Source organism: Oncorhynchus keta, chromosome 29 (assembly GCF_023373465.1).
Source record: "Oncorhynchus keta strain PuntledgeMale-10-30-2019 chromosome 29, Oket_V2, whole genome shotgun sequence".
Taxonomy (NCBI): Eukaryota; Metazoa; Chordata; class Actinopteri; order Salmoniformes; family Salmonidae; genus Oncorhynchus; species Oncorhynchus keta.
This window is the reverse complement of record NC_068449.1, coordinates 14012455-14037757: the sequence shown is the minus strand read 5'-3', so window position 1 is coordinate 14037757 and position 25303 is coordinate 14012455. Positions and strand designations below refer to the sequence as shown.

Sequence of the window (25303 nt, the reverse complement as noted above, 5' to 3'; positions counted from 1 at the left end):
GTTGTTTCTTCCATTAGATACTTGTTATCCTCATCTACGCCAGTATAGGTTATGATGATGATGATATAGTCGTTGGATCTGTTGATTTAGCAGAACTAGCTAAATAGAAGAGCCTTGTTTCCTGGTGAGTCGGTAGGTATGTGAGAACACCTTAACTTTAGAGTATTTGATCTACTTCTACCCTGTGTCTAAAAAAGCGCACGCCACGAGCACTGGAACCACCACCAGAAAGTACACAACGATGACGTTGAACGAAACAAAAGGGAAGAAACAAAAGCGACGAAAGAAAAGAAAGGGAGCGCTTTCAGAAAAAACACAACAAACATGAAACACTGAGAGGCTGAACTACAATTTTTCATTTTTTTTCATTTTTTTTCATTTTATTCCAATAAAATGTATTAGATTAGATTTATAATCTGTTAATTTACAATATACAATGGTTAAGAAGGTTCAGAAAATACCCCTTACTAATAATACTGACATATTTGTTACAGAGAGTGACGTAGGTTACTTGATTTATCGTTTAGGTTCTCAACTGGAACCAGTTGCCATTTTATATTAGATTACGTCATAATCTAGATTTCGGATATTGGTGTTCTTAATCTGTTTACAAAAACCCTGGACCAAATCCCAACCTCATTCCTTCCTATGACCCAGTTGCAGTTTAGCTTTCCTAAATGCTAGTTTAGTATTATATCTTGGCTATAGATTACTGTTGTTGGTACAAGGGCATGAGTTATTTGCTTGCCTCCACATTCATGGTGCCTCCCTACCCTTGGGTTAGTTTGAATCTAAGACTATGTCATCTAATAGCCTATGGCAAGCACAGAGAGAGAAGCTACACCTGGTAGAAATGTTAACATTTCCCAACGAAGACTGGCACAAACATTAATTGCATACATGTTAATATGCACCCTCATTTTAAATGACTATTGCTTGGAGAAGATCAAATTCGATCCATATATATATTTATATATATATATATTCATATATAATTGCTGAAAGTGGTAAAGCTGATAGAAATAAACATTCATTGATTGATTTCTTATTAACACAATATAAACTAAATAAAATAATCATTGACCATATATGATGACCGAACCATATACTGACACCATTATTCATTTCAATAAAAATAAGACCAAAAAAGTTGCAACAACCATAAATATGTCCCTTCAGCACTCCTGTACCTCTCATTCATATTGCATGAGTGACTAAAGCTTCACCATCTCCCTGAAAACAATAACAATCAAGCCACTACTTCTTGTCTGTAAAAACACTTTGGAAGACAACAGAAAGGAGTAAAGAGGAAGTCTAATATCTGTAAGTGATTCAAATGACAAATCCAAAGGGAAGGCTGGGGGTGATGACAACGATCTTATCGGCTGGCATGTGGGAACTTTGTGTGTGTTTTAACACTGTAGTTAAGCAGGCCAGATGGTGCCTCAGACTATCAGATGAGGTGTTTGGGGCTGATGGTTAAGTTTGCTGGACATCAACTGAATGGATCTCCATCCTTTGGCAGGGCAAGTCTCCCCTCCTCTTGTCTTATCTTTCCGTTATCCATTTCTTCATGAAAATCATCAACAAAAAGTACGTGTTAATGTTATTTTTTCTTCCGCAGAGCATGTCCTGTAAAAACTGGGAAACTGAGAAGAAGAAGCTTTACAGTCTATCTGCTGCTAAGACAACCAGAGCAGTGTCTCTCTCTCTCTCTTTTCTTTTTTAAATTACTCCTTTCAATATTTTTAGCAGTCAATAGTCAATAATCACATTGTTAATAATTCTTATATGTATAAGTGACACGAGGTCGATAGTCAATAGTTTACAGTGCCATTGTTATGGTAGCTGGTTTATGACTTGGCTATAGTTTGTACACAGACGACCCTCCAGCAGAGATCTCGTCTCAGTGTCAGTGTCTCCCCTAATGCACGGAGGTCAGAGATTAAAGTTCAGAGGTTACTCCCACCGATCTTTCTCAGTGGGTGGCGAGTTTGGGAAATTCAGATGTCATGTGGGGTTTTGGGGGGGTCAATGGGAGGAGCCTGTGTGTGATTGACTGACATTTCAGAGGTGGTGGACGTGGTTGGCCAATCAGACCTTGGCCTCCAGCAGTTCCAGGAAGAGTTTGTGCATGGGGACCTTGCCATCCTGCTTGATGCTGTAGAAGTGCTGCACAGCCTTGGTGGAGGTCTGGCGGAGCAGGGGCAGGGTCATCAGCAGCTTGCCTGCCCGACGAGGGTCCTCCGGGTGCTGGCCTGCCTCGTAGTCCTGCAGGGCCTCGTGGAGCACATCCTGGAGCTTCTGCACCGCCTCCACATCCTCTACGTGCATGGAGTCTACAGGGGGAGAGAGGGAGGGAGAAGAGGGAGGGGGGTGGAAAGGATGGAGAGGTTAATCTTCACACATACTGCCTGACCACATATCATTACATCATTACATACTACCTCACCTTAACATCTGCACCACAGGTAACTTCCATAAACACCAAATTGAGACTCTGTATGCAGAATTCTGCAAAAACATCCTCCGTGTACAATGTAAAATAGCAAATAATACACGCAGAGCAGAATTTGGCCGATACCCACTACAAAATCCAGAAAAGTGCAGTTAAATTCTACAACCACCTAAAAGGAGGCGATTCCCAAACCTTCCATAACAAAGACATCACCTACAGAGAGATGAACCTGGAGAAGAGCCCCTAAGCAAGTTGGTCCTGGGGCTCTGTTCACAAACACAAACAGACGCCACAGAGCCCCAGGACAGAAATACAATTAGACCCAACCAAATCATGAGAAAACAAAAAGATAATTACTTGACACATTGGAAAGAATTTATAAAAGAACTGAGCAAACTAGAATGCTATTTGGCCCTAAACTGAGAGTACACAGTGGCAGAATACCTGACACAAATTTAAAGGAAAGCTTTGACTATGTACAGACTCAGTGAGCATAGCCTTGCTATTGAGAAAGGCCGCGGTAGGCAGACCTGGTTCTCCAGAGAAAACAGGCTATGTGCTCACTGCCCACAAAATGAGGTGGAAACTGAGCTGCACTTCGTAACCTTCTGCCAAACGTATGAACATATTAAAAACACGTATTTCCCTCAGATTACAAACCCAATTTTGATAAACTTCCATATCTATTGGGTGAAATACCACGGTGTGACATCACAGCAGCAAGATGTGTGACCTGTTACCACAAGAAAAGGTCAACCAGTGAAGAACAAACACCATTATAAATACAACCCACATTTATGTTTATTTATTTCCCCTTTTGTACTAACTATGTGCACATCATTATAACACCGTACATAGCCATAATATGACATTAGAAATGTGTCTATTCCGTTTAAACTAATGCGTGTAATGTTCACTGTTCATTTTTGATTGTTTATTTCACTTTTGTTTATTATCTATTTCACTTGTCTTGGCAATGTAAACATACCGTATGTTTCCCATGCCAATAAAGCCCTTTGAATTGAATTGAGAGCGACAGTGAGACAGAGAAAGAGAGAGAGAAAGAGAGAGAGGGGAGAGAGAGTGAGAGAGACAGTGAGAGAGAGAAATAGAGAGAGAGAGAGAGAGAGAGAGAGAGAGAGAGAGAGAGAGAGAGCAGACCCCACAGAGCCCCAGGACAGCAAGAGCAACACAATTCGACCCAACCAAATCATGAGAAAACAAAAAAGATAATTACTTGACACATTGGGGAGAATTTACCAAAAATTGCTTTGGCAATGTAAACATAAAGCCCTTTGAATTCAATGTAATTGAATTGAGAGAGAGAGAGCGAGAGAGGGAGACAGAGAGACCGACACAGAGAGACTCCCCAGCTGAACAATAGCCTGGCCTGTCTGTATTGTCTGCCTCAGGATGTCAAACAGTCATTAGCTTACTTATTGGGTACTAGAGCTTTTATGAGCACTGTGGCTGGGTGTGGCACTGCCATCCAGGACCTCTATACCAGACGGTGTAAGAGGAAGGCCCTACAAATTGTCAAAGACTCCAGCCACCCAAGTCATAGATTGTTCTCTCTGCTACCGCAACGCAAGCGGTACCGGAGCACCAACTCTAGGTCCAAGAGGGTCTCAACACCTTCTAACTCCCAAGCCATAAGTCTCTTGAACAGCTAATCAAATGGCTGTCCAGACTATTTACATTGCCCCCCCCCCCCTTTCACACTGCTGCAATTCTCTGTTTATTATCTATCCATAGTCACGTTAACTCTACCTACATGTACATATGACCTCAATTACTCACCAGAGCCCTCGACTCACCAGAGCCCTCGCACATTGACTCTGTACCGGTACCCCCTGTATATAGCCTCCACATTGACTCTGTACCGGTAGCCTCCCCCTGTACATATAGCCTCCACATTGACTCTGTACCGGTACCCCCTGTATATAGCCTCCACATTGACTCTGTACCGGTACCCCTGTATATAGCCTCCATATTGACTCTGTACCGGTACCCCCTGTATATAGCCTCCACATTGACTCTGTACCGGTACCCCTGTATATAGCCTCCACATTGACTCTGTACCGGTACCCCCTGTATATAGCCTCCACATTGACTCTGTACCGGTACCCCCTGTATATAGCCTCCACATTGACTCTGTACCGGTACCTCCTGTATATAGCCTCCACACTGACTCTATACCGGTACCCCCTGTATATAGCCTCCACATTGACTCTGTACCGGTACCCCCTGTATATTACCTCACTATTGTCATTTTACTGCTGCTCTATAATTATTTGTTTCTTTTATATATATCTTTTTTTTAACTTATCTATAAACTTATCAATTCAATTCAATTCAAGGACTTTATTGGCATGGGAAACATGTGTTAACATTTCCAAAGCAAGTGAGGTAGATATTATATAAAGTGAATATATAAAGTGAAATAAACAATACAAATTAAAAGTAAACATTACACATACAGAAGTTTCAAAACAATAAAGACATTACAAATGTCATATTATATATATATACAGTGTTTTAACAATGTGCAAATGGTAAAGGACACACAATAAAATAAATAAGCATAAATATGGGTTGTATTTACAATGGTGTGTGTTCTTCACTGGTTGCCCTTTTCTCGTGGCAACAAGTCACAAATCTTGCTGCTGTGATGGCTCACTGTGGAATTTCACCCAGTAGATATGGGAGTTTATCAAAATTGGATTTGTTTTCGAATTCTTTGTGGATCTGTGTAATCAGAGGGAAATATATCGCACTAATATGGTCATACATTGGGCAGGAGGTTAGGAAGTGCATTTTGTGGGCAGTGAGCACACGGCAGTGTAGCCTAGTGGTTAGAGCGTTGGACTAGTAACCGGAAGGTTGCAAGTTCAAACCCCCGAGCTGACAAGGTACAAATCTGCTGTTCTGCCCCTGAACAGTTCCTAGGCCGTCATTGAAAATTAGAAATTGTTCTTAACTGACGTGCCTAAATAAATAAAGGTAAAATAAAAAATAACCTTTCTTCTCTTGAGAGCCATGTCTGCCTACGGTGGCCTTTCTCAATAGCAAGGCTATGCTCACTGAGTCTGTACATAGTCAAAGCTTTCCTTAATTTTGAGTCAGTCACAGTGGTCAGGTATTCTGCCGCTGTGTACTCTCTGTGTAGGGCCAAATAGCATTCTAGTTTGCTCTGTTTTTTGGTTAATTCTTTCCAATATCTTTTTGTTTTCTCATGATTTGGTTGGTCTAATTGTGCTCTGTCTCACTGTCTCTCTCACTGTCTCTCCCCTCTCTCTCTGTCTGTAACTTTCTCTCTGTATCTCTCTGTCTCTCTTTGTCTCAATGTCTCTCACTGTCTCTCCCCTCTCTCTCTGTCTGTAACTTTCTCTCTGTATCTCTCTGTTTCTCTCTCTCTCACTGTCTCTCTCTGTCTCACTGGCTCTCACTGTCTCTCCCCTCTCTCTCTGTCTGTAACTTTCTCTCTGTATCTCTGTTTCTCTCTCTCTGTTTCTCTCTCTCTCTCTCACTGTCTCACTGTCTCTCTCACTCTCTCTCCCCTCTCTCTCTGTCTCTCTCTCTTCCTCTCTCTCACTGTCTCTCCCCTCTCTCTCTGTCTGTAACTTTGTCTCTGTATCTCTCTGTTTCTCTCTCTCTCACTGTCTCTCTCTGTCTCACTGGCTCTCACTGTCTCTCCCCTCTCTCTCTGTCTGTAACTTTCTCTCTGTATCTCTCTGTTTCTCTCTCTCACACTGTCTCTGTCTCACTGTCTCTCACTGTCTCTCTCACCGTCTCTCACTGTCTCTCACTGTCTCTCACTGTCTCTCACTGTCTCTCACTGTCTCTGTCTCACTGTCTCTCACTGTCTCTCCCCTCTCTCTCTGTCTGTAACTTTCTCTCTGTATCTCTCTGTTTCTCTCTCTCTGTTTCTCTCTCTCTGTTTATCTCTCTCTCACTGTCTCACTGTCTCTCTCTGTCTCCGTGGCTCTCACTCGCTCTCCCCTCTCTCTCTGTCTCTGTAACTTTCTCACTGTATCTCTCTGTTTCTCTCTCTCTGTTTCTCTCTCTGTTTCTCTCTCTCTCTCTCACTGTCTCACTGTCTCTCTCACTCTCTCTCCCCTCTCTCTCTGTCTCTCTCTCTCTCTCTCTCTCTCTGTCTCACTGTCTCTCTCACTGTCTCTCCCCTCTCTCTCTGTCTCTCTCTCTTCCTCTGTCTCACTGTCTCACTGTCTCTCTCACTCTCTCTCCCCTCTCTCTCTCTCTCTCTCTCTTCCTCTCTCTCACTGTCTCTCCCCTCTCTCTCTGTCTCTCTCTCTCTTCCTCTCTCTCACTGTCGCGCTCACATCACACCGGCCGATCAATGGAACATACATGTTAAATAATAATCACAGGTCAACTAAGTAGATCACACAGACCAGACAGCACATATCCCCCACCCCTCTCTCTCTCTCTAGTGATATAGATAATAATCACAGGTCAACTAAGTAGATCACACAGACCAGACAGCACATATCCCCCACCCCTCTCTCTCTCTCTCTCTAGTGATATAGATAATAATCACAGGTCAACTAAGTAGATCACACAGACCAGACAGCACATATCCCCCACCCCTCTCTCTCTCTCTCTCTAGTGATATAGATAATAATCACAGGTCAACTAAGTAGATCACACAGACCAGACAGCACATATCCCCCACCCCTCTCTCTCTCTCTCTCTAGTGATATAGATAATAATCACAGGTCAACTAAGTAGATCACACAGACCAGACAGCACATATCCCCCACCCCCTCTCTCTCTCTCTCTAGTGATATAGATAATAATCACAGGTCAACTAAGTAGATCACACAGACCAGACAGCACATATCCCCCACCCCCTCTCTCTCTCTCTCTAGTGATATAGATAATAATCACAGGTCAACTAAGTAGATCACACAGACCAGACAGCACATATCCCCCACCCCTCTCTCTCTCTCTCTAGTGATATAGATAATAATCACAGGTCAACTAAGTAGATCACACAGACCAGACAGCACATATCCCCCACCCCTCTCTCTCTCTCTCTCTAGTGATATAGATAATAACCACAGGTCAACTAAGTAGATCACACAGACCAGACAGCACATATCCCCCACCCCCCTCTCTCTCTCTCTCTCTAGTGATATAGATAATAATCACAGGTCAACTAAGTAGATCACACAGCCCAGACAGCACATATCCCCCACCCCTCTCTCTCTCTCTCTAGTGATATAGATAATAATCACAGGTCAACTAAGTAGATCACACAGACCAGACAGCACATATCCCCCACCCCTCTCTCTCTCTAGTGATATAGATAATAATCACAGGTCAACTCTCTCTCTCTCTCTAGTGATATAGATAATAATCACAGGTCAACTAAGTAGATCACACAGACCAGACAGCACATATCCCCCACCCCTCTCTCTCTCTCTCTAGTGATATAGATAATAACCACAGGTCAACTAAGTAGATCACACAGACCAGACAGCACATATCCCCCACCCCTCTCTCTCTCTCTCTAGTGATATAGATAATAATCACAGGTCAACTAAGTAGATCACACAGACCAGACAGCACATATCCCCCACCCCCCTCTCTCTCTCTCTCTCTCTAGTGATATAGATAATAATCACAGGTCAACTAAGTAGATCACACAGACCAGACAGCACATATCCCCCCCCTCTCTCTCTCTCTCTCTAGTGATATAGATAATAATCACAGGTCAACTAAGTAGATCACACAGACCAGACAGCACATATCCCCCACCCCCTCCTCTCTCTCTCTCTAGTGATATAGATAATAATCACAGGTCAACTAAGTAGATCACACAGACCAGACAGCACATATCCCCCACCCCTCTCTCTCTCTCTCTCTAGTGATATAGATAATAATCACAGGTCAACTAAGTAGATCACACAGACCAGACAGCACATATCCCCCACCCCCTCTCTCTCTCTCTCTAGTGATATAGATAATAATCACAGGTCAACTAAGTAGATCACACAGACCAGACAGCACATATCCCCCCCCCCCTCTCTCTCTCTCTCTAGTGATATAGATAATAATCACAGGTCAACTAAGTAGATCACACAGACCAGACAGCACATATCCCCCACCCCTCTCTCTCTCTCTCTCTAGTGATATAGATAATAATCACAGGTCAACTAAGTAGATCACACAGACCAGACAGCACATATCCCCCGCCCCTCTCTCTCTCTCTCTAGTGATATAGATAATAATCACAGGTCAACTAAGTAGATCACACAGACCAGACAGCACATATCCCCCACCCCTCTCTCTCTCTCTCTAGTGATATAGATAATAATCACAGGTCAACTAAGTAGATCACACAGACCAGACAGCACATATCCCCCACCCCTTTCTCTCTCTCTCTCTCTAGTGATATAGATAATAATCACAGGTCAACTAAGTAGATCACACAGACCAGACAGCACATATCCCCCACCCCTCTCTCTCTCTCTCTCTCTAGTGATATAGATAATAAACACAGGTCAACTAAGTAGATCACACAGACCAGACAGCACATATCCCCCACCCCTCTCTCTCTCTCTCTAGTGATATAGATAATAAACACAGGTCAACTAAGTAGATCACACAGACCAGACAGCACATATCCCCCACCCCTCTCTCTCTCTAGTGATATAGATAATAATCACAGGTCAACTAAGTAGATCACACAGACCAGACAGCACATATCCCCCACCCCTCTCTCTCTCTCTCTAGTGATATAGATAATAATCACAGGTCAACTAAGTAGATCACACAGACCAGACAGCACATATCCCCCACCCCTCTCTCTCTCTCTCTCTAGTGATATAGATAATAATCACAGGTCAACTAAGTAGATCACACAGACCAGACAGCACATATCCCCCACCCCTCTCTCTCTCTCTCTCTCTAGTGATATAGATAATAATCACAGGTCAACTAAGTAGATCACACAGACCAGACAGCACATATCCCCCACCCCTCTCTCTCTCTCTCTCTAGTGATATAGATAATAATCACAGGTCAACTAAGTAGATCACACAGACCAGACAGCACATATCCCCCACCCCTCTCTCTCTCTCTCTCTAGTGATATAGATAATAAACACAGGTCAACTAAGTAGATCACACAGACCAGACAGCACATATCCCCCACCCCTCTCTCTCTCTCTCTAGTGATATAGATAATAATCACAGGTCAACTAAGTAGATCACACAGACCAGACAGCACATATCCCCCACCCCTCTCTCTCTCTCTCTCTCTAGTGATATAGATAATAATCACAGGTCAACTAAGTAGATCACACAGACCAGACAGCACATATCCCCCACCCCTTTCTCTCTCTCTCTCTAGTGATATAGATAATAATCACAGGTCAACTAAGTAGATCACACAGACCAGACAGCACATATCCCCCCCCCCTCTCTCTCTCTCTCTCTAGTGATATAGATAATAATCACAGGTCAACTAAGTAGATCACACAGACCAGACAGCACATATCCCCCACCCCTCTCTCTCTCTCTCTAGTGATATAGATAATAATCACAGGTCAACTAAGTAGATCACACAGACCAGACAGCACATATCCCCCACCCCTCTCTCTCTCTCTCTAGTGATATAGATAATAATCACAGGTCAACTAAGTAGATCACACAGACCAGACCGCACATATCCCCCACCCCTTTCTCTCTCTCTCTAGTGATATAGATAATAATCACAGGTCAACTAAGTAGATCACACAGACCAGACAGCACATATCCCCCACCCCTTTCTCTCTCTCTCTCTCTCTCTAGTGATATAGATAATAAACAAAAGTGAAATAAACAATCAAATATGAACAGTAAACATTACACTCACAAACGTTTCAAAGGGATAGAGACATTTAAAATGCCATATTACAACTATGTACAGTGTTATATTGATGTGCAAATAGTTAAAAAATAAATAAACAAATATGAGTTGCAGTTGTTCTTACAATCTTGCTGCTGTGATGGTCATACATTTGTCAGTAGGGTAGGAAGTGCATTGTCAAAGCTTTCCTTCATTTTGGGTCAGTCAGAGTGGTCAAGTATTCTGCCACCGTGTACTCTCTGTTTTGGGCCAAATAACATTCCACTTTGCTCTGTTTTTTGGTAAATACTCTCCAACGTGTCATGCAGAGTCTCAATTTTGTGTTTGTCCCGTTTTGTAATTTCTTGGTTGGTGAGCAGACCAGACCTCACAACCATAAAGGACAATGGATTCTATAACTGATTCAAGTACTTTTAGCAAGATCCTAATTTCGGATGTCAAATTTTATGTTCCTTTTGATGGCATAGAAGGCCCTTCTTGCCTTGTCTCTCAGGTCATTCACAGCTTTGTGGAAGTTACCTGTGGCGCTGATGTTTTTTGTGTGCTTTAGGGCAATGGTGTCTAGATGGAATTTGTATTCAGACCTGTAGGGAACAGGTCTGAATCTGTGCAGAAGATCTATATGCTGCTGTAGGCCCTCCTTGGAAATTTGACTTCAGATTCTAGTAGGGTGAGGTCTAATAGGGTGCTGCAGACTGTTCTAGTGCCCTCGCCAATTTGTTGATATATATGCTGAAGAGAGTGGGGCTCAAGCTGCATCCCTTTCTCATCCTTGTCTCATCCCACAGCCCTGATGAAAGAAAGTGTTTTTTGCCAATTTTACCTGGACACTTTTTGTTTGTGTACATGGATTTAATAATGTTGTATGTTTTCCAACAGCACCGTTTTTTAAAAATCAATTTGTATAGCAGACCATCATGCCAAATTGAATCAAAAGCATTTTTGAAATCAACAAAGCATGAGAAGACTTTGCCTTTGTTTTGGTTGGTTGGTTTGTTGATTAGGGTGTGCAGGGTGAATATGTGGTCTGTCAGACGGTCATTTGGTAAAAAGACAATTTGACATTTGCTCAGTACATTGTTTTCACTGAGGAAATGTTCTGCTGTTAATGACAATGCAGAGGATTTTCCCAAGGTTGCTGTTGACACATATCCCACATTAGTTATTGCGGTCAAATTTGTCTCCACTTTTGTAGATTGGGGTGGTCAGTCCTTGGTTCCAAATATTGGGGAAGATGCCAGAGCTAAGGATTAAAATAATTTAAGTATAGCCAATTGGAATTTTAGGATTCCATCAACACCACAGGCCTTTTGGGGTTGGAGGGTTTGTATTTTGTCATGTAGTTCATTAAATGTAATTGGAGAATCCAGCGAGTTCTGGTTGTCTTTAATAGCTGATTCCAATAATTTGAATTGATCATGTATATGTGTTTGCTTATTCTTCCTTGATATAAAGCCCAAAAGATTTGACAAGTGGTTTACCCATACAGTACACATCCATTTGGATAGATAACTCTTTGTGTTGTTGTTTGTTAAGTGTTTTCCAGATTCTAGATTCTAGATTCTATGATTCTAGATTCTATGATTCTAGATTCTATGGATACTTCAATTACATTGAGCTGATTTCTGACATGCTGTTCCTTCTTTTTGCGTAGTGTATTTCTGGATTGTTTTAGTGATTCACCATAGTGTGAGGCTCAGGTTTTCTGGGTCTTTGGTTGGATATGTTTTTAAATTTCTTTCTTAGATTTTTGCATTCTTCATCACACCATTTGTCATTGTTTTAAATTTTCTTAAGTTGTCTGATAGGGAACCTGAAAGGTCAAATGTATTGTTTAGGCTTTTTACTGACAAGTTTACACCTTCACTATTACAGTGCAATGTTTTGTCCAGGGTGTTGTCTAAAAGGGAATTAATTTGTTGTTGCCTAATTGTTTTTGTTAGGTTTCTACACTATTTTCCTTCTATAGGAAAACTTTCTATAGAATTTCTTAATTTTGTGCAGTTCCTTTGGCTTTGATTCCTCATGATTGAGTGTTGCTCTGTTCAAGTAAACTGTGATTTTGCTGTGGTCTGATAGGGTTGTCATTGGTTTGACTGTGAACGCTCTGAGAGACTCTGGGTAGAGGTCAGTGATAAAGTAGTCTACAGTACTACTGCCAAGGGATGAGCTGTAGGTTTCCCTACCATAGGAGTCCCCTCTAAGCCTACTATTGGCTATGTACATACCCAGCGTGCGATAGAACTGAAGAAGTTGTGACCCGTTTTTTGCTGGGTATTTTTTCATAGTTCGGTCTAGGGGAGTGTATTTGGGAGGGAATGCTGTCACCTCCAGGTAGGTGTTTGTCCCCCTGTGTGCTGAGAGTGTCAGGTTCTTGTCCTGGCATTTAGGTCACCACAGTCTAGTACATGTCCCTGGGCCTGGAAACGGTTCATCTCCCCCTCTAGGATGGAGAAGCTGTCATCGTTAAAGTATTGGGATTCTATTGGGGGATATAGGTAGCACACATCTTGCAATAATTTCCTTATTCATTTCTTGTCGCATGTAAAATGTTCCTGTTTTGACAAATTGAATAGAGTGGGTTCGGTCTGCTCTATATAACATTAGCATTCCCCCTGAGTTTCTTCCCTGTTTCACACCTGGTAGTTTGGTGGATGGGACTACCAGCTCTCTGTAACCTAGAGGGCAACCAGTGGTTCTGTCTCCTCTATACCACCCACCTGGTAGTTTGGTGGATGGGACTACCAGCTCTCTGTAACCTAGAGGGCAACCAGTGGGTCTGTCTCCTCTATACCACCCACCTGGTAGTTTGGTGGATGGGACTACCAGCTCTCTGTAACCTAGAGGGCAACCAGTGGGTCTGTCTCCTCTATACCACCCACCTGGTAGTTTGGTGGATGGGACTACCAGCTCTCTGTAACCTAGAGGGCAACCAGTGGGTCTATCTCCTCTATACCACCCACCTGGTAGTTTGGTGGATGGGACTACCAGCTCTCTGTAACCTAGTTTGGTGGATGGGCAACCAGTGGTTCTGTCTCCTCTATACCACCCACCTGGTAGTTTGGTGGATGGGACTACCAGCTCTCTCTAACCTAGAGGGCAACCAGTGGGTCTGTCTCCTCTATACCACCCACCTGGTAGTTTGGTGGATGGGACTACCAGCTCTCTGTAACCTAGAGGGCAACCAGTGGTCTGTCTCCTCTATACCACCCACCTGGTAGTTTGGTGGATGGGACTACCAGCTCTCTGTAACCTAGAGGGCAACCAGTGGGTCTGTCTCCTCTATACCACCCACCTGGTAGTTTGGTGGATGGGACTACCACCCACCTGGTAGTTTGGTGGATGGGACTACCAGCTCTCTCTAACCTAGAGGGCAACCAGTGGGTCTGTCTCCTCTATACCACCCACCTGGTAGTTTGGTGGATGGGACTACCAGCTCTCTGTAACCTAGAGGGCAACCAGTGGTTCTGTCTCCTCTATACCACCCACCTGGTAGTTTGGTGGATGGGACTACCAGCTCTCTGTAACCTAGAGGCAACCAGTGGGTCCATCTCCTCTATACCAGGTTTCTTATAGGATGGCAATGTCTGTATTTCCGACTTCTTTGATAAAGTCCAGGTTCTTGCTCTTTAGGCCAAAGGCAGATGACCTCAGACCTTATATATTCCAGGATGAGATAGTAAAATATTTGTGTTCCATAGTGTGTTGATGTGAATTTTGTTAAATTCTCTAAACCCCACCACACGTACACACACCAACACACACAGCTCGCTCCAAAGACACGTTCAGATGTTCATGCTTCTGCGTTTGGGTCAATACTCTAACCCTTCTGTGTGTGTGTGTGTGTCTGATCCAGGATGCTCTTAGTCATCCGCACAGGGGCTTTGGCAGTGTGTGAGTGTGAGTGTGTATGAGTCAGTGTGTGACAGGGACTTTGGCAGTATGTGAGTGTGAGTGTGTATGAGTGAGTGTGTGACAGGGACTTTGGCAGTCAGTGAGTGTGTATGAGTGAGTGTGTGACAGGGACTTTGGCCATTGAAAAGTGACCTGTGATCCGACAGGAGCCCTCCGCAGAAAACAGATTACACACCTTTACTATGCTTCAGAGCCAGCAGCACTAACTATCACACACACCTTTACTATGCTGCAGAGCCAGCTGCACTAACTATCACACACACCTTTACTATGCTTCAGAGCCAGCAGCACTAACTATCACACACACCTTTACTATGCTTCAGAGGCAGCAGCACTAACTATCACACACACCTTTACTATGCTTCAGAGCCAGCAGCACTAACTATCACACACACCTTTACTATGCTTCAGAGCCAGCTGCACTAACTATCACACACACCTTTACTATGCTGCAGAGCCAGCTGCACTAACTATCACACACACCTTTACTATGCTGCAGAGCCAGCAGCACTAACTATCACACACACCTTTACTATGCTGCAGAGCCAGCTGCACTAACTATCACACACACCTTTACTATGCTGCAGAGGCAGCAGCACTAACTATCACACACACACACACACACACACACACACACACACACACACACACACACACACACACACACACACACACACACACACACACACACACACACACACACACACACACACACACACACACACACACACACACACACACAGGCTCAGAGAGATACATGTGCAGTTGTACACTCTATTCTAACTGTTTCTAAAATATTACACACACCATGTATTTAACTACACAACCTACACAAATTATACACAAGTATGTATTCCTTACTGTATCTATTTCCTATAGAAAGGCTCAGGCAACAATAAAGGGTCGCTAGAACGTTGTGGAGCTGTACATTCTTTAACTTATTCCATAATTAATTTACAACATAGTAGCTGTTTTTTGTCAGTAAAACACTATCCTCCTAATCAAAACATTTGCAACCATTTTCTAAGGAAGTAAGTCCACTGCTGTTAGATAAAATGCCACGCAGAGTAAGACTAGAGAATCAATGAGAACTCAATTAACTCTTAAGGTGACAGGAGACTTAATGTGAATTGGCTGTTAGTTAAATGAGAATGCTAGTCAAACATTGTGTGAATAACATCTGTTTCTTAGCTTCATAGGAAAGATATACACTTCTCCCAGAGTGCTTGACAATTATAGAAGCAAGTAGATATTATTATCTGTGTGTGTGTGTGTGTGTGTGTGTGTGTGTGTGTGTGTGTGTGTGTGTGTGTGTGTGTGTGTGTGTGTGTGTGTGTGTGTGTGTGTGTGTGTGTGTGTGTGTGTGTGTGTGTGTGTGTGTGAACATTGGCAGGAAAAACGATGTTCTTTAAGAGTATGTTTCTAATGAGCAGTGGGTTAAACAGGGACTGCTAAAAGCCCCATACACACATGCACACACACCTTAACATGTGAATCACGTTCAGTAGCATTCTTAAGGATTCCCATTAATGCAGACGATTAGCTTTCAAGGAATTAATTAATTGTCCCTGCCCTTCAAAATGCTAACGCTAGCTTTCTGTTGTTCTTGCCCTGGGCACTGGCTCACAATGCATCTATCCCAAAACTGATAGAAATAAATTAATATAGTAATTAATTAAGGACTAAATAGTAATTGTTACTCAAACCTTATAGTTTTGATCATAAACTTGTCTGCATCACTTCTCGATTAGTTCCTGTCCTCTCACATCATTGACAGACATCTCCAACAGTAACCATTTAGCAGATGTTTTTATCTCAAGTGTCCTACAGTTAACATATAATGAATATTCACAATGTGGGCAGGAATCTGATACACACACATCCACTCCTGTAAAAGTGCAGCTGGAACTGAACTGCTGTGAAGGACTCCAGCTGCTATCAGTCATTAAAAAACACATTTTTCTAAAGATACACAATGCCCAAGTCCTCTCTGGGGTGCACTTTCTGTCAGAAGGGCTGGCACGGGCTCGTTTTCTCCCACTTTTTCCCCACTTGCCAAATAGTGAGTCGTCATCCCACCGCCAGCAGAAGCAATCTGCTCTTTCATTTTTCAGCGTGGCTGGCCCGGCCTGAGATTGATCGGCACATATGGCCCCAGAAAACAAACTGTCAATATGTTGAGCGCTGGAGAATTTCAACAAATACCCGCCTGCACATTGTGTCCCATTTAACACGTTCTATTGACCGTTTCCTTCTTTTCATTAAAGGGAAACCTGCTGGCCGGAAACCAAGATACAGTTCAAAGATGGGGTCACCGGGGGGGGTCACAACTTATTTAACAGGCATCTGAGGAGAACACTATGCTAATTGTAAAAGGGGCATCCACTACTTCGCTTCAGGGAGATGGTGGGGGATAGCGAGTGTGTTTGTCTGCACACGTGCATGTGTGTGTCAGTGTCTCAATGTGTGTGTATACTAGTGAGGATATTATTGAGTTTGTGTGTGTGTCTGCTATGGGGCTGTATTTAAATCACCTATTTGATGGTGATTCTCTTATTAGTCTCATGGGAGGAGGGGAGGAGGTGGGGGGAGGAGGAGAGGAGGAGGAGGAGAGGAGGAGGAGAGGAGGAGGAGGCGGAGAGGAGGGGGGTGGAGGAGGGGAGGAGGAGGGGAAGAGGAGAATAGGTGGAGGGGAGGAGGAGGAGGGGGAGGAGGGGGAGGAGGTGAGGAGGGGAGGAGGTGGGGGGAGGGGGGGAGAGGAGGAGAGGAGGACGAGGGGAGGAGGTGGGGAGAGGAGGAGAGGAGGAGGAGGGGAAGAGGAGAATAGGTGGAGTAAAGAGTAAGGAGGGGAGGAGGGGAGGAGGAGGAGGAGAGGAGAGGAGGAGGAGGGGGGAGGAGGGGCGGGAGAGGAGGAGGTGGGGGAGGAGGAGAGGAGGAGGAGGATGGGAGGAGGTGTGGGGAGGAGGAGAGGAGGAGGAGGAGGGGAGGAGGTTGAGGGGGAGGAGGGGGAGGAGGAGGGAGGAGGAGGAGGGGAGGAGGGGGGGGGGAGGAGGAGAGGGAGGAGGAGGTGGGGAGGAGGTGGAGGGGAAGAGGAGAATAGGTGGAGGGAGGAGGAGGAGGAGAGGAGGGAGGGAGGAGGAGAGGAGGAGGGTGGTGGAGGGGAGGAGGAGGAGGGGGCGCAGGAGGTGAGGAGGAGGGGAAGAGGAGAATAGGTGGAGGGGAGGAGGAGGAGGAGAGGAGGGAGGGAGGTTAGGAGGGGGAGGAGGTGGGGGGAGGGAGGGGAGGGAGGACGAGGGGGAGGAGGTGGGGAGAGGAGGGGGGGGGGGGAGGAGGAGGAGAGGAGGACGAGGGGAGGAGATGGGGAGGGAGGAGGAGAGGAGGAGGGCAGGAGGTGTGGGGAGGAGGAGAGGAGGAGGAGGAGGAGGAGGGGGGAGGGGGGGGGAGGAGGGGAGGAGGAGGGGGAGAGGTAGGGGGAGGAGAATGTGGTGGGGAGGAGGAGGGGGAGGATAGGGAGGGGAGGAGGTGTGGGGGAAGGAGGGGAGGAGGGGGGGGAGGTGGAGGGAGGAGGAGGAGGAGAGGGGGTGGGGAGGAGGTGGGGGGGAAGAGGAGAATAGGTGGAGGGGAGGAGGGGGGAGGGGAGGTGGGGAAAAGGTGGAGGGGAGAGGAGGAGAATAGGTGGAGGGGAGGAGGAGGAGGAGCGGAGGAGGAGGGAAGGAGGAGGGGAGGAGGTGTTGGGAGGAGGAGGAGGAGGAGGAGGAGGAGGAGGGGAGGAGGTTGAGGGGAGGAGGTGGGGGGAGGAGGAGAGGAGGGAGGAGGAGGGGAGGAGGTGGGGAGAGGGGAGGAGAGGAGGAGGAGGAGGAGGAGGAGGGGAGGAGGTGTGGGGAGGAGGAGAGGAGGTTGAGGGGAGGAGGTGGGGGAGGAGGAGGGGAGGAGGAGGGGAGGAGGTGGGGGGGGAGGAGAGGAGGAGGAGGGAGGGGAGGGGAGGAGGTGTGGGGGAGAGGAGGAGGTGTGGGGAGGAGGAGGGGGAGGAGGAGAGGAGGAGGAGGGGAGGAGGGGGAGGGGAAGAGGGAGAATAGGTTGAGGGGAGGAGGAGATGGGGAGGAGGAGGAGGGGAGGTGGAGGGGAGCAGGTGGGGGGGGAGAGGAGGTGGAGGGGAAGAGGAGAATCGGAGGAGGTAGAGGAGGAGGAGGGGAGGAGGAGGGGAGGAGGTGTGGGGAGGAGGAGAGGAGGTGGAGGGGAAGAGGAGAATCGGAGGAGGTAGAGGAGGAGGGGAGAAGGAACCAGATCATACACCTTCTCTTTCCTTACAGATCTCCTGAAAGCCCTAATGACTCATTGGTTTTGACACAACCAACAGCAGTTGTGGGTTTGAGTCCCACATGGGCCACATATAAGTCACTTTGGCTAAAAGCTAAAAGCTATCTGGTAAATGACTATTTATTTATATTTCATTTTTATATTTTTATTATAAGAGTAGGGAAAAGAGACCATGGGGACTGATTCATAATGTTCTACCATCGTACCACTGTGTTAAATGTAATATCGGCTTTCAAAATGAAATATATGAAATATCACTTCGATATTTCATAGAGATTAGATGGAAGCAGGCATCATACTCAGGATGTTAACAAGACTGGAAACAAGACCACCACCAGGACAAACACCAGACACAGGAAACATGGAGAGTTATGGAATACACTTACTGTTGCTGTTTATATCCACTAGCCATCCAATCTTGTTTAGTATTTACTACAATGTCGCTTTGTGCCAACAGCTACTCAGTAGTGTGCCCCTCTGGATGGATTGTGTGTGAGTGAGTGTGTGTGTGTTTGTGAGCGTATGTGTGAGAGTGTGTGTGTGTGTTTAGGTGTGTCTGCTGCATGTGGCACCTCATCCCCCATTCTTACCTGAGTTAGCCAAAGCTACAGCCTTGAGAGTAACAAACTCCTCCTTCTCCAGCTTCATGACTTTGTATTTCTTCACCAGTTGCAGTATGGCGTTGTTGAGATCAAGTAGACCTGCCAGCTTGGACTGGTCCTCGTCCATGATGTAGTCCTCAGCATACACCAGCTTGTCCTCGAAGGACAGCGAGCGGTACACCACACGCAGGATCAGAATCTCCATCCATGCACTCTGCAGTAGACTCATCTGGTCTGCCAGCGACAGCGTGGAGAAACCTGAGGGAGACAGAGAGAGACAGAGAGAGAGAGAGACAGAGACAGAGAGAGAGAGAGAGAGAGAGAGAGAGAGAGAGAGAGAGAGAGAGAGAGGAGACAGAGAGAGAGAGAGAGAGAGAGAGAGAGAGAGAAGAGAAAGAGACAGCGAGAGAGGGAAAAGAGGTTAAACCCATTGGATATGCAATAGTTTAGTATTCAAATCTGACAGACAGACTAACGTTGTCATGACTTCTCCCTGTGGTGGGTAAGAAACAGGGCTGTGTGTGGGTGACATGTTGGGTCAAACACCATTCATGGGAATGGGTCAAACACCATTCATATTCAGCCTATCTAAAGGGTTAGGGTTGGGGAAATGGAGCAGGGGATGGAGCATGGCTGGAGTTTTGGTTGAGTTCGGGTCTTGTGCCGAGTTGTTCTGGTACTAGTTCTAGGTCAAGGTCTTCGTCTGGCCTAAACTGGCCTAAGACACCATTGTAATTTGGTCCGTGTGTTGAAGCCAAGGGAAGTTCTTCCAGCCTCTACACCCCGACAGCCAAGGTGACCAGGGGTCTCCTCCTTTTCGATAGCCCAGCGCCCAGGGCTCTCCTCTGGGGACGGAGTGGTCTTATCTCCCCCTGAACACACACACACTATGGATCAATGCTAGCCATCACCACTCCTCACACTCTAATTGTTAGCCTGAAAACTTCTGCTCTCTCTTTACTCCTCTCTCTCGTCCTGTCTCCCTCTCTCTTCCTGTCTCTCTCTATTCCTGTCTCTCTCTATTCCTCTCTCTCTCTCTCTCTCCTCCTGTCTCACTCTTCCTGTCTCTCTCTCTCTCCCTGTCTCTCTCTATTCCACTCTCTCTCTCTCTCTCTCTCTCTCTCTCTCTCTCTCTCTCTCTCTCTCTCTCTCTCTCTCTCTCTCTCCCTCTCTCCTCCTGTCTCCCTCTTCCTGTCTCTCTCTCTTCCTGTCCTTCTTTCAGTCCACTGCCCATCTCTCCCCGTCTTTCGCTCTTTCCTTCCTCTCTCTTGCTTTCCCTCGCTCTCTCATTTCTTCCCTTCTTCTCTGCATCTGTTCCCTTTACCTAAGTTATGTCATTGTCCTCTTCCTTTAGATCTCTATCAGAAGAGATTTACTAACGTGGATCTATGTCTGTCTGTCTCCTCTCCCCCTCTCTCTCTCTCTCTCTCTCTCTCTCTCTCTTCAATTCTCTATTTCTCTCCCTCTATAATGGAACACCTGCCCACTCACACATCTCCTTACAGCTGTCCTCTCCTCTCTCCTCTTCTCACACATCTGGCCATTCACACGTTTGTGTGTGTGTGTCTAAAGATGCCTCCTGAAAGCACACACACATATATATATATATATATATATATATATATATATATATATATATATATATATATATATATATATATATATATATATATATATATATGTATATATATATACACACATAGATATATATGTATATATACACACAGATGTATATATATATATACACTCACAGATATATATATATACATATATACACACAGATATATATATATACACACCCAGATATATATATAAAATCAAATCAAATCTGATTTTATTTGTCACATACACATGGTTAGCAGATATTAATGCGAGTGTAGCGAAATGCTTGTGCTTGATCTCTCTTTTGAAGAACATATCAAGACTGTTTCAAGGACAGCTTTCTACGTAACATTACAAAAATCAGAAACTTTCTGTCCAAAAATGATGCAGAAAAATGTATCCATGCTTTTGTCACTTCTAGGTTAGACGACTGGAATGCTCTACTTTCCGGCTACCCGGATAAAGCACTAAATACATTTCAGTTAGTGTTAAATACGGCTGCTAGAATCCTGACTAGAACCAAAAAATGTGATCATATTACTCCAGTGCTAGCCTCCCTACACTGGCTTCCTGCCAAGGCAAGGGCTGATTGCAAGGTTTTACTGCTAACCTACAAAGCATTACATGGGTTTGCTCCTACCTATCTCTCTGATTTGGTCCTGCCGCACATACCTACACGTATGCTACGGTCACAAGACGCAAGCCTTGTGGGCTATACTCGGCCTTGTCTCAGGATGGTAAGTTGGTGGTTGAAGTTATCCCTCTAGTGGTGTGGGGGCTGTGATTTGGCAAAGTGGGTGGGGTTATATCCTTCCTGTTTGGCCCTGTCCGGGGGTGTCCTCGGATGGGGCCACAGTGTCTCCTGACCCCTCTTGTCTCAGCCTCCAGTATTTATGCTGCAGTAGTTTATGTGTCGGGGGGCTAGGGTCAGTTTGTTATATCTGGAGTACTTCTCCTGTCCTATCCGGGGTCCTGTGTGAATTTAAGTATGCTCTCTCTAATTATCTATTTCTCTCTTTCTTTCAATTCAATTCAATTCAAGGGCTTTATTGGCATGGGAAACATGTGTTAACATTGCCAAAGCAAGTGAGGTAGACAACATACAAAGTGAATATATAAAGTGAAAAACAACAAAAATTAACAGTAAACATTACACATACAACAGTTTCAAAACAGTAAAGACATTACAAATGTCATATTATATATATATATATATATACACAATGTACAAATAATTAAAGGACACAAGATAAAATAAATAAGCATAAATATGGGTTGTATTTACAATGGTGTTTGTTCTTCACTGGTTGCCCTTTTCTCGTGGCAACAGGTCACAAATCTTGCTGCTGTGATGGCACACTGTGGAATTTCACCCAGTAGGTATGGGAGTTTTTCAAAATTGGATATGTTTTCGAATTCTTTGTGGATCTGTGTGATCTGGGGGAAATATGTCTCTCTAATATGGTCATACATTGGGCAGGAGGTTAGGAAGTGCAGCTCAGTTTCCACCTCATTTTGTGGGCAGTGAGCACATAGCCTGTCTTCTCTTGAGAGCCATGTCTGCCTACGGCGGCCTTTCTCAATAGCAAGGCTATGCTCACTGAGTCTGTACATAGTCAAAGCTTTCCTTAATTTTGGGTCAGTCACAGTGGTCAGGTATTCTGCCGCTGTGTACTCTCTGTGTAGGGCCAAATAGCATTCTAGTTTGCTCTGTTTTTTTGTTAATTCTTTCCAATGTGTTAAGTAATTATCTTTTTGTTTTCTCATGATTTGGTTGGGTCTAATTGTGCTGTTGTCCTGGGGCTCTGTAGGGTGTGTTTGTGTTTGTGAACAGAGCCCCAGGACCAGTTTGCTTAGGGGACTCTTCTCCAGGTTCATCTCTCTGTTTGTGATGGCTTTGTTATGGAAGGTTTGTGAATCGCTTCCTTTTAGGTGGTTGTAGAATTTAATGGCTCTTTTCTGGATTTTGATAATTAGTGGGTATCGGCCTAATTCTGCTCTGCATGCATTATTTGGTGTTTTACGTTGTACACGGAGGATATTTTTGCAGAATTCTGCGTGCAGAGTCTCAATTTGGTGTTTGTCCCATTTTGTGAAGTCTTGGTTGGTGAGCGGACCCCAGACCTCACAACCATAAAGGGCAATGGGCTCTATGACTGATTCAAGTATTTTTAGCCAAATCCTAATTGGTATGTTGAAATTTATGTTTCTTTTGATGGCATAGAATGCCCTTCTTGCCTTGTCTCTCAGATCGTTCACACCTTTGTGGAAGTTACCTGTGGCGCTGATGTTTAGGCCAAGGTATGTATAGTTTTTGTGTGCTCTAGGGCAACAGTGTCGAGATGGAATTTGTATTTGTGGTCCTGGTGACTCGACCTTTTTGGAACACCATTATTTTGGTCTTACTGAGATTTACTGTCAGGGCCCAGGTCTGACAGAATCTGTGCATAAGATCTAGGTGCTGCTGTAGGCCCTCCTTGGTTGGTGACAGAAGCACCAGATCATCAGCAAACAGCAGACATTTGACTTCGGATTCTAGCAGGGGGAGGCCGGGTGCTGCAGACTTTTCTAGTGCCCGCGCCAGTTCGTTGATATATATGTTGAAGAGGGTGGGGCTTAAGCTGCATCCCTGTCTAACCCCACGACCCTGTGTGAAGAAATGTGTGTGTTTTTGCCAATTTTAACCGCACACTTGTTGTTTGTGTACATGGATTTTATAATGTCGTATGTTTTACCCCCAACACCACTTTCCATCAGTTTGTATAGCAGACCCTCTCTCTCAGAGGACCTGAGCCCTAGGACCATGCCTCAGGACAACCTGACATGATGACTCCTTGCTGTCCCCAGTCCACCTGGCCGTGCTGCTGCTTCAGTTTGAACTGTTCTGCCTGTGATTATTATTATTTGACCATGCTGGTCATTTATGAACATTTCAACATCTTGGCCATGTTCTGTTATAATCTCCACCCGGCACAACCAGAAGAGGACTGGCCACCCCACATAGTTCCTCTCTAGGTTTCTTCCTTGGTTTTGGCCTTTCTAGGGAGTTTTAACTAGCCACCGTGCTTCTACACATGCATTGCTTGCTGTTTGGGGTTGTAGGCTGGGTTTCTGTACAGCACTTTGAGATATCTGCTGATGTACGAACGGCTATATAAATACATTTGATTTGATTTGATTTGTGCTTCTAGTTCCGACCATGCAGTAATATCTAACAAGTAATCTAACCTGACAACTACCTTATACACACAAGTGTAAAGGAATGAATAAGAATATATGCATAAAAATATATGAATGAGTGATGGCCGAACGCCATAGGCAAGATGCAGTAGATGGTATAGAGTACAGTATATACATATGAGATGAGTAATGTAGGGTATGAAAACATTATATGAAGTGGCATTGTTTAAAGTGGCTAGTGATACATTTATTACATGAATATTTCCATTATTAAAGTGGCAAGAGTTGAGTCAGTATGTTGGCAGCAGCCACTCAATGTTAGTGATGGCTGTTTAACAGTCTGATGGCCTTGAGATAGAAGCTGTTTTTCAGTCTCTCGGTACCAGCATTGATGCACCTGTACTGACCTCGCCTTCTGGATGATAGCGGGGTGAACAGGCAGTGGCTTGGGTGGTTGTTGTCCTTGATGATCTTCATGACCTTCCTGTGACATCTGGTGGTGTAGGTGTCCTGGAGGGCAGGTAGTTTTCCCCCCGGTGATGCGTTGTGCAGACCTCACTACCCTCTGGAGAGCCTTACGGTTGTGGGCGGAGCAGTTGCGGTACCAGGCGGTGATACAGAGGTTGAAGAGGTGCTGCGCCTTCTTCACCACGCTGTCTGTGTGGGTGGACCAATTCAGCTTGTCCGTGATGTGTACGCCGAGGAACTTCAAACTTTCCACCCTCTCCACTACTGTCCTGTCAATGTGGATAGGGGGCTGCTCCCTCCTCTGTTTCCTGAAGTTCACGATCATCGCCTTTGTTTTGTTGACATTGAGTGTAAGGTTATTTTCCTGACACCACACTCCGAGGGCCCTCACCTTCTCCCTGTAGGCCGTCTCATCGTTGTTGGTAATCAAGCCTACCACTGTAGTGCCGTCTACAAACTTGATAATTGAGTTGGAGGGGTGCAGGAGAGGGCTGAGAACGCACCCTTGTGGGGCCCCAGTGTTGAGGATCAGCGGGGTGGAGATGTTGTTACCTACCCTCACCACCTGGGGGCGGCCCGTCAGGAAGTCCAGGACCCAGTTGCACAGGGCGGGGTCGAGACCCAGGGTTTTGAGCTTAATGATGAGTTTGGAGGGTACTGTGGTGTTAAAAATGCTGAATGAACATTGATGAACAGCATTCTTACATAGGTATTCCTCTTATCCAGATGGGTTAGGGCAGTGTGCAGTGTGATTGCGATTGCGTCATCTGTGGACCTATTGGGGCGGTAAGCAAATTGAAGTGGGTCTAGGGTGTCAGGTAGGGTGGAGGTGATATTGTCCTTGACTAGTCTCTCAAAGCACTTCATGATGACGAAAGTGAGT

At 45.1% G+C, this 25303-nt stretch overlaps 1 protein-coding gene across 4 annotated transcripts in view; it reads right to left on the bottom strand.

Annotated features, from left to right (window-relative positions):
• Positions 1-76: 76 nt before the first annotated feature.
• LOC118382087 (estrogen-related receptor gamma-like) overlaps positions 77-25303 on the bottom strand; it is a 388793-nt gene continuing 363566 nt past the window's right edge. For all 4 annotated transcript variants that reach the window (XM_052485994.1, XM_052485992.1, XM_052485991.1 and 1 more), the window contains exons 7-8: positions 19159-19428; positions 77-2339 (exon numbers count right to left, since the gene is read on the bottom strand). In XM_052485994.1, the coding sequence (XP_052341954.1) occupies positions 2095-2339; positions 19159-19428 (515 nt within the window). In that variant the 3' untranslated portion in view covers positions 77-2094. The remainder of the gene's footprint in view (positions 2340-19158; positions 19429-25303) is intronic.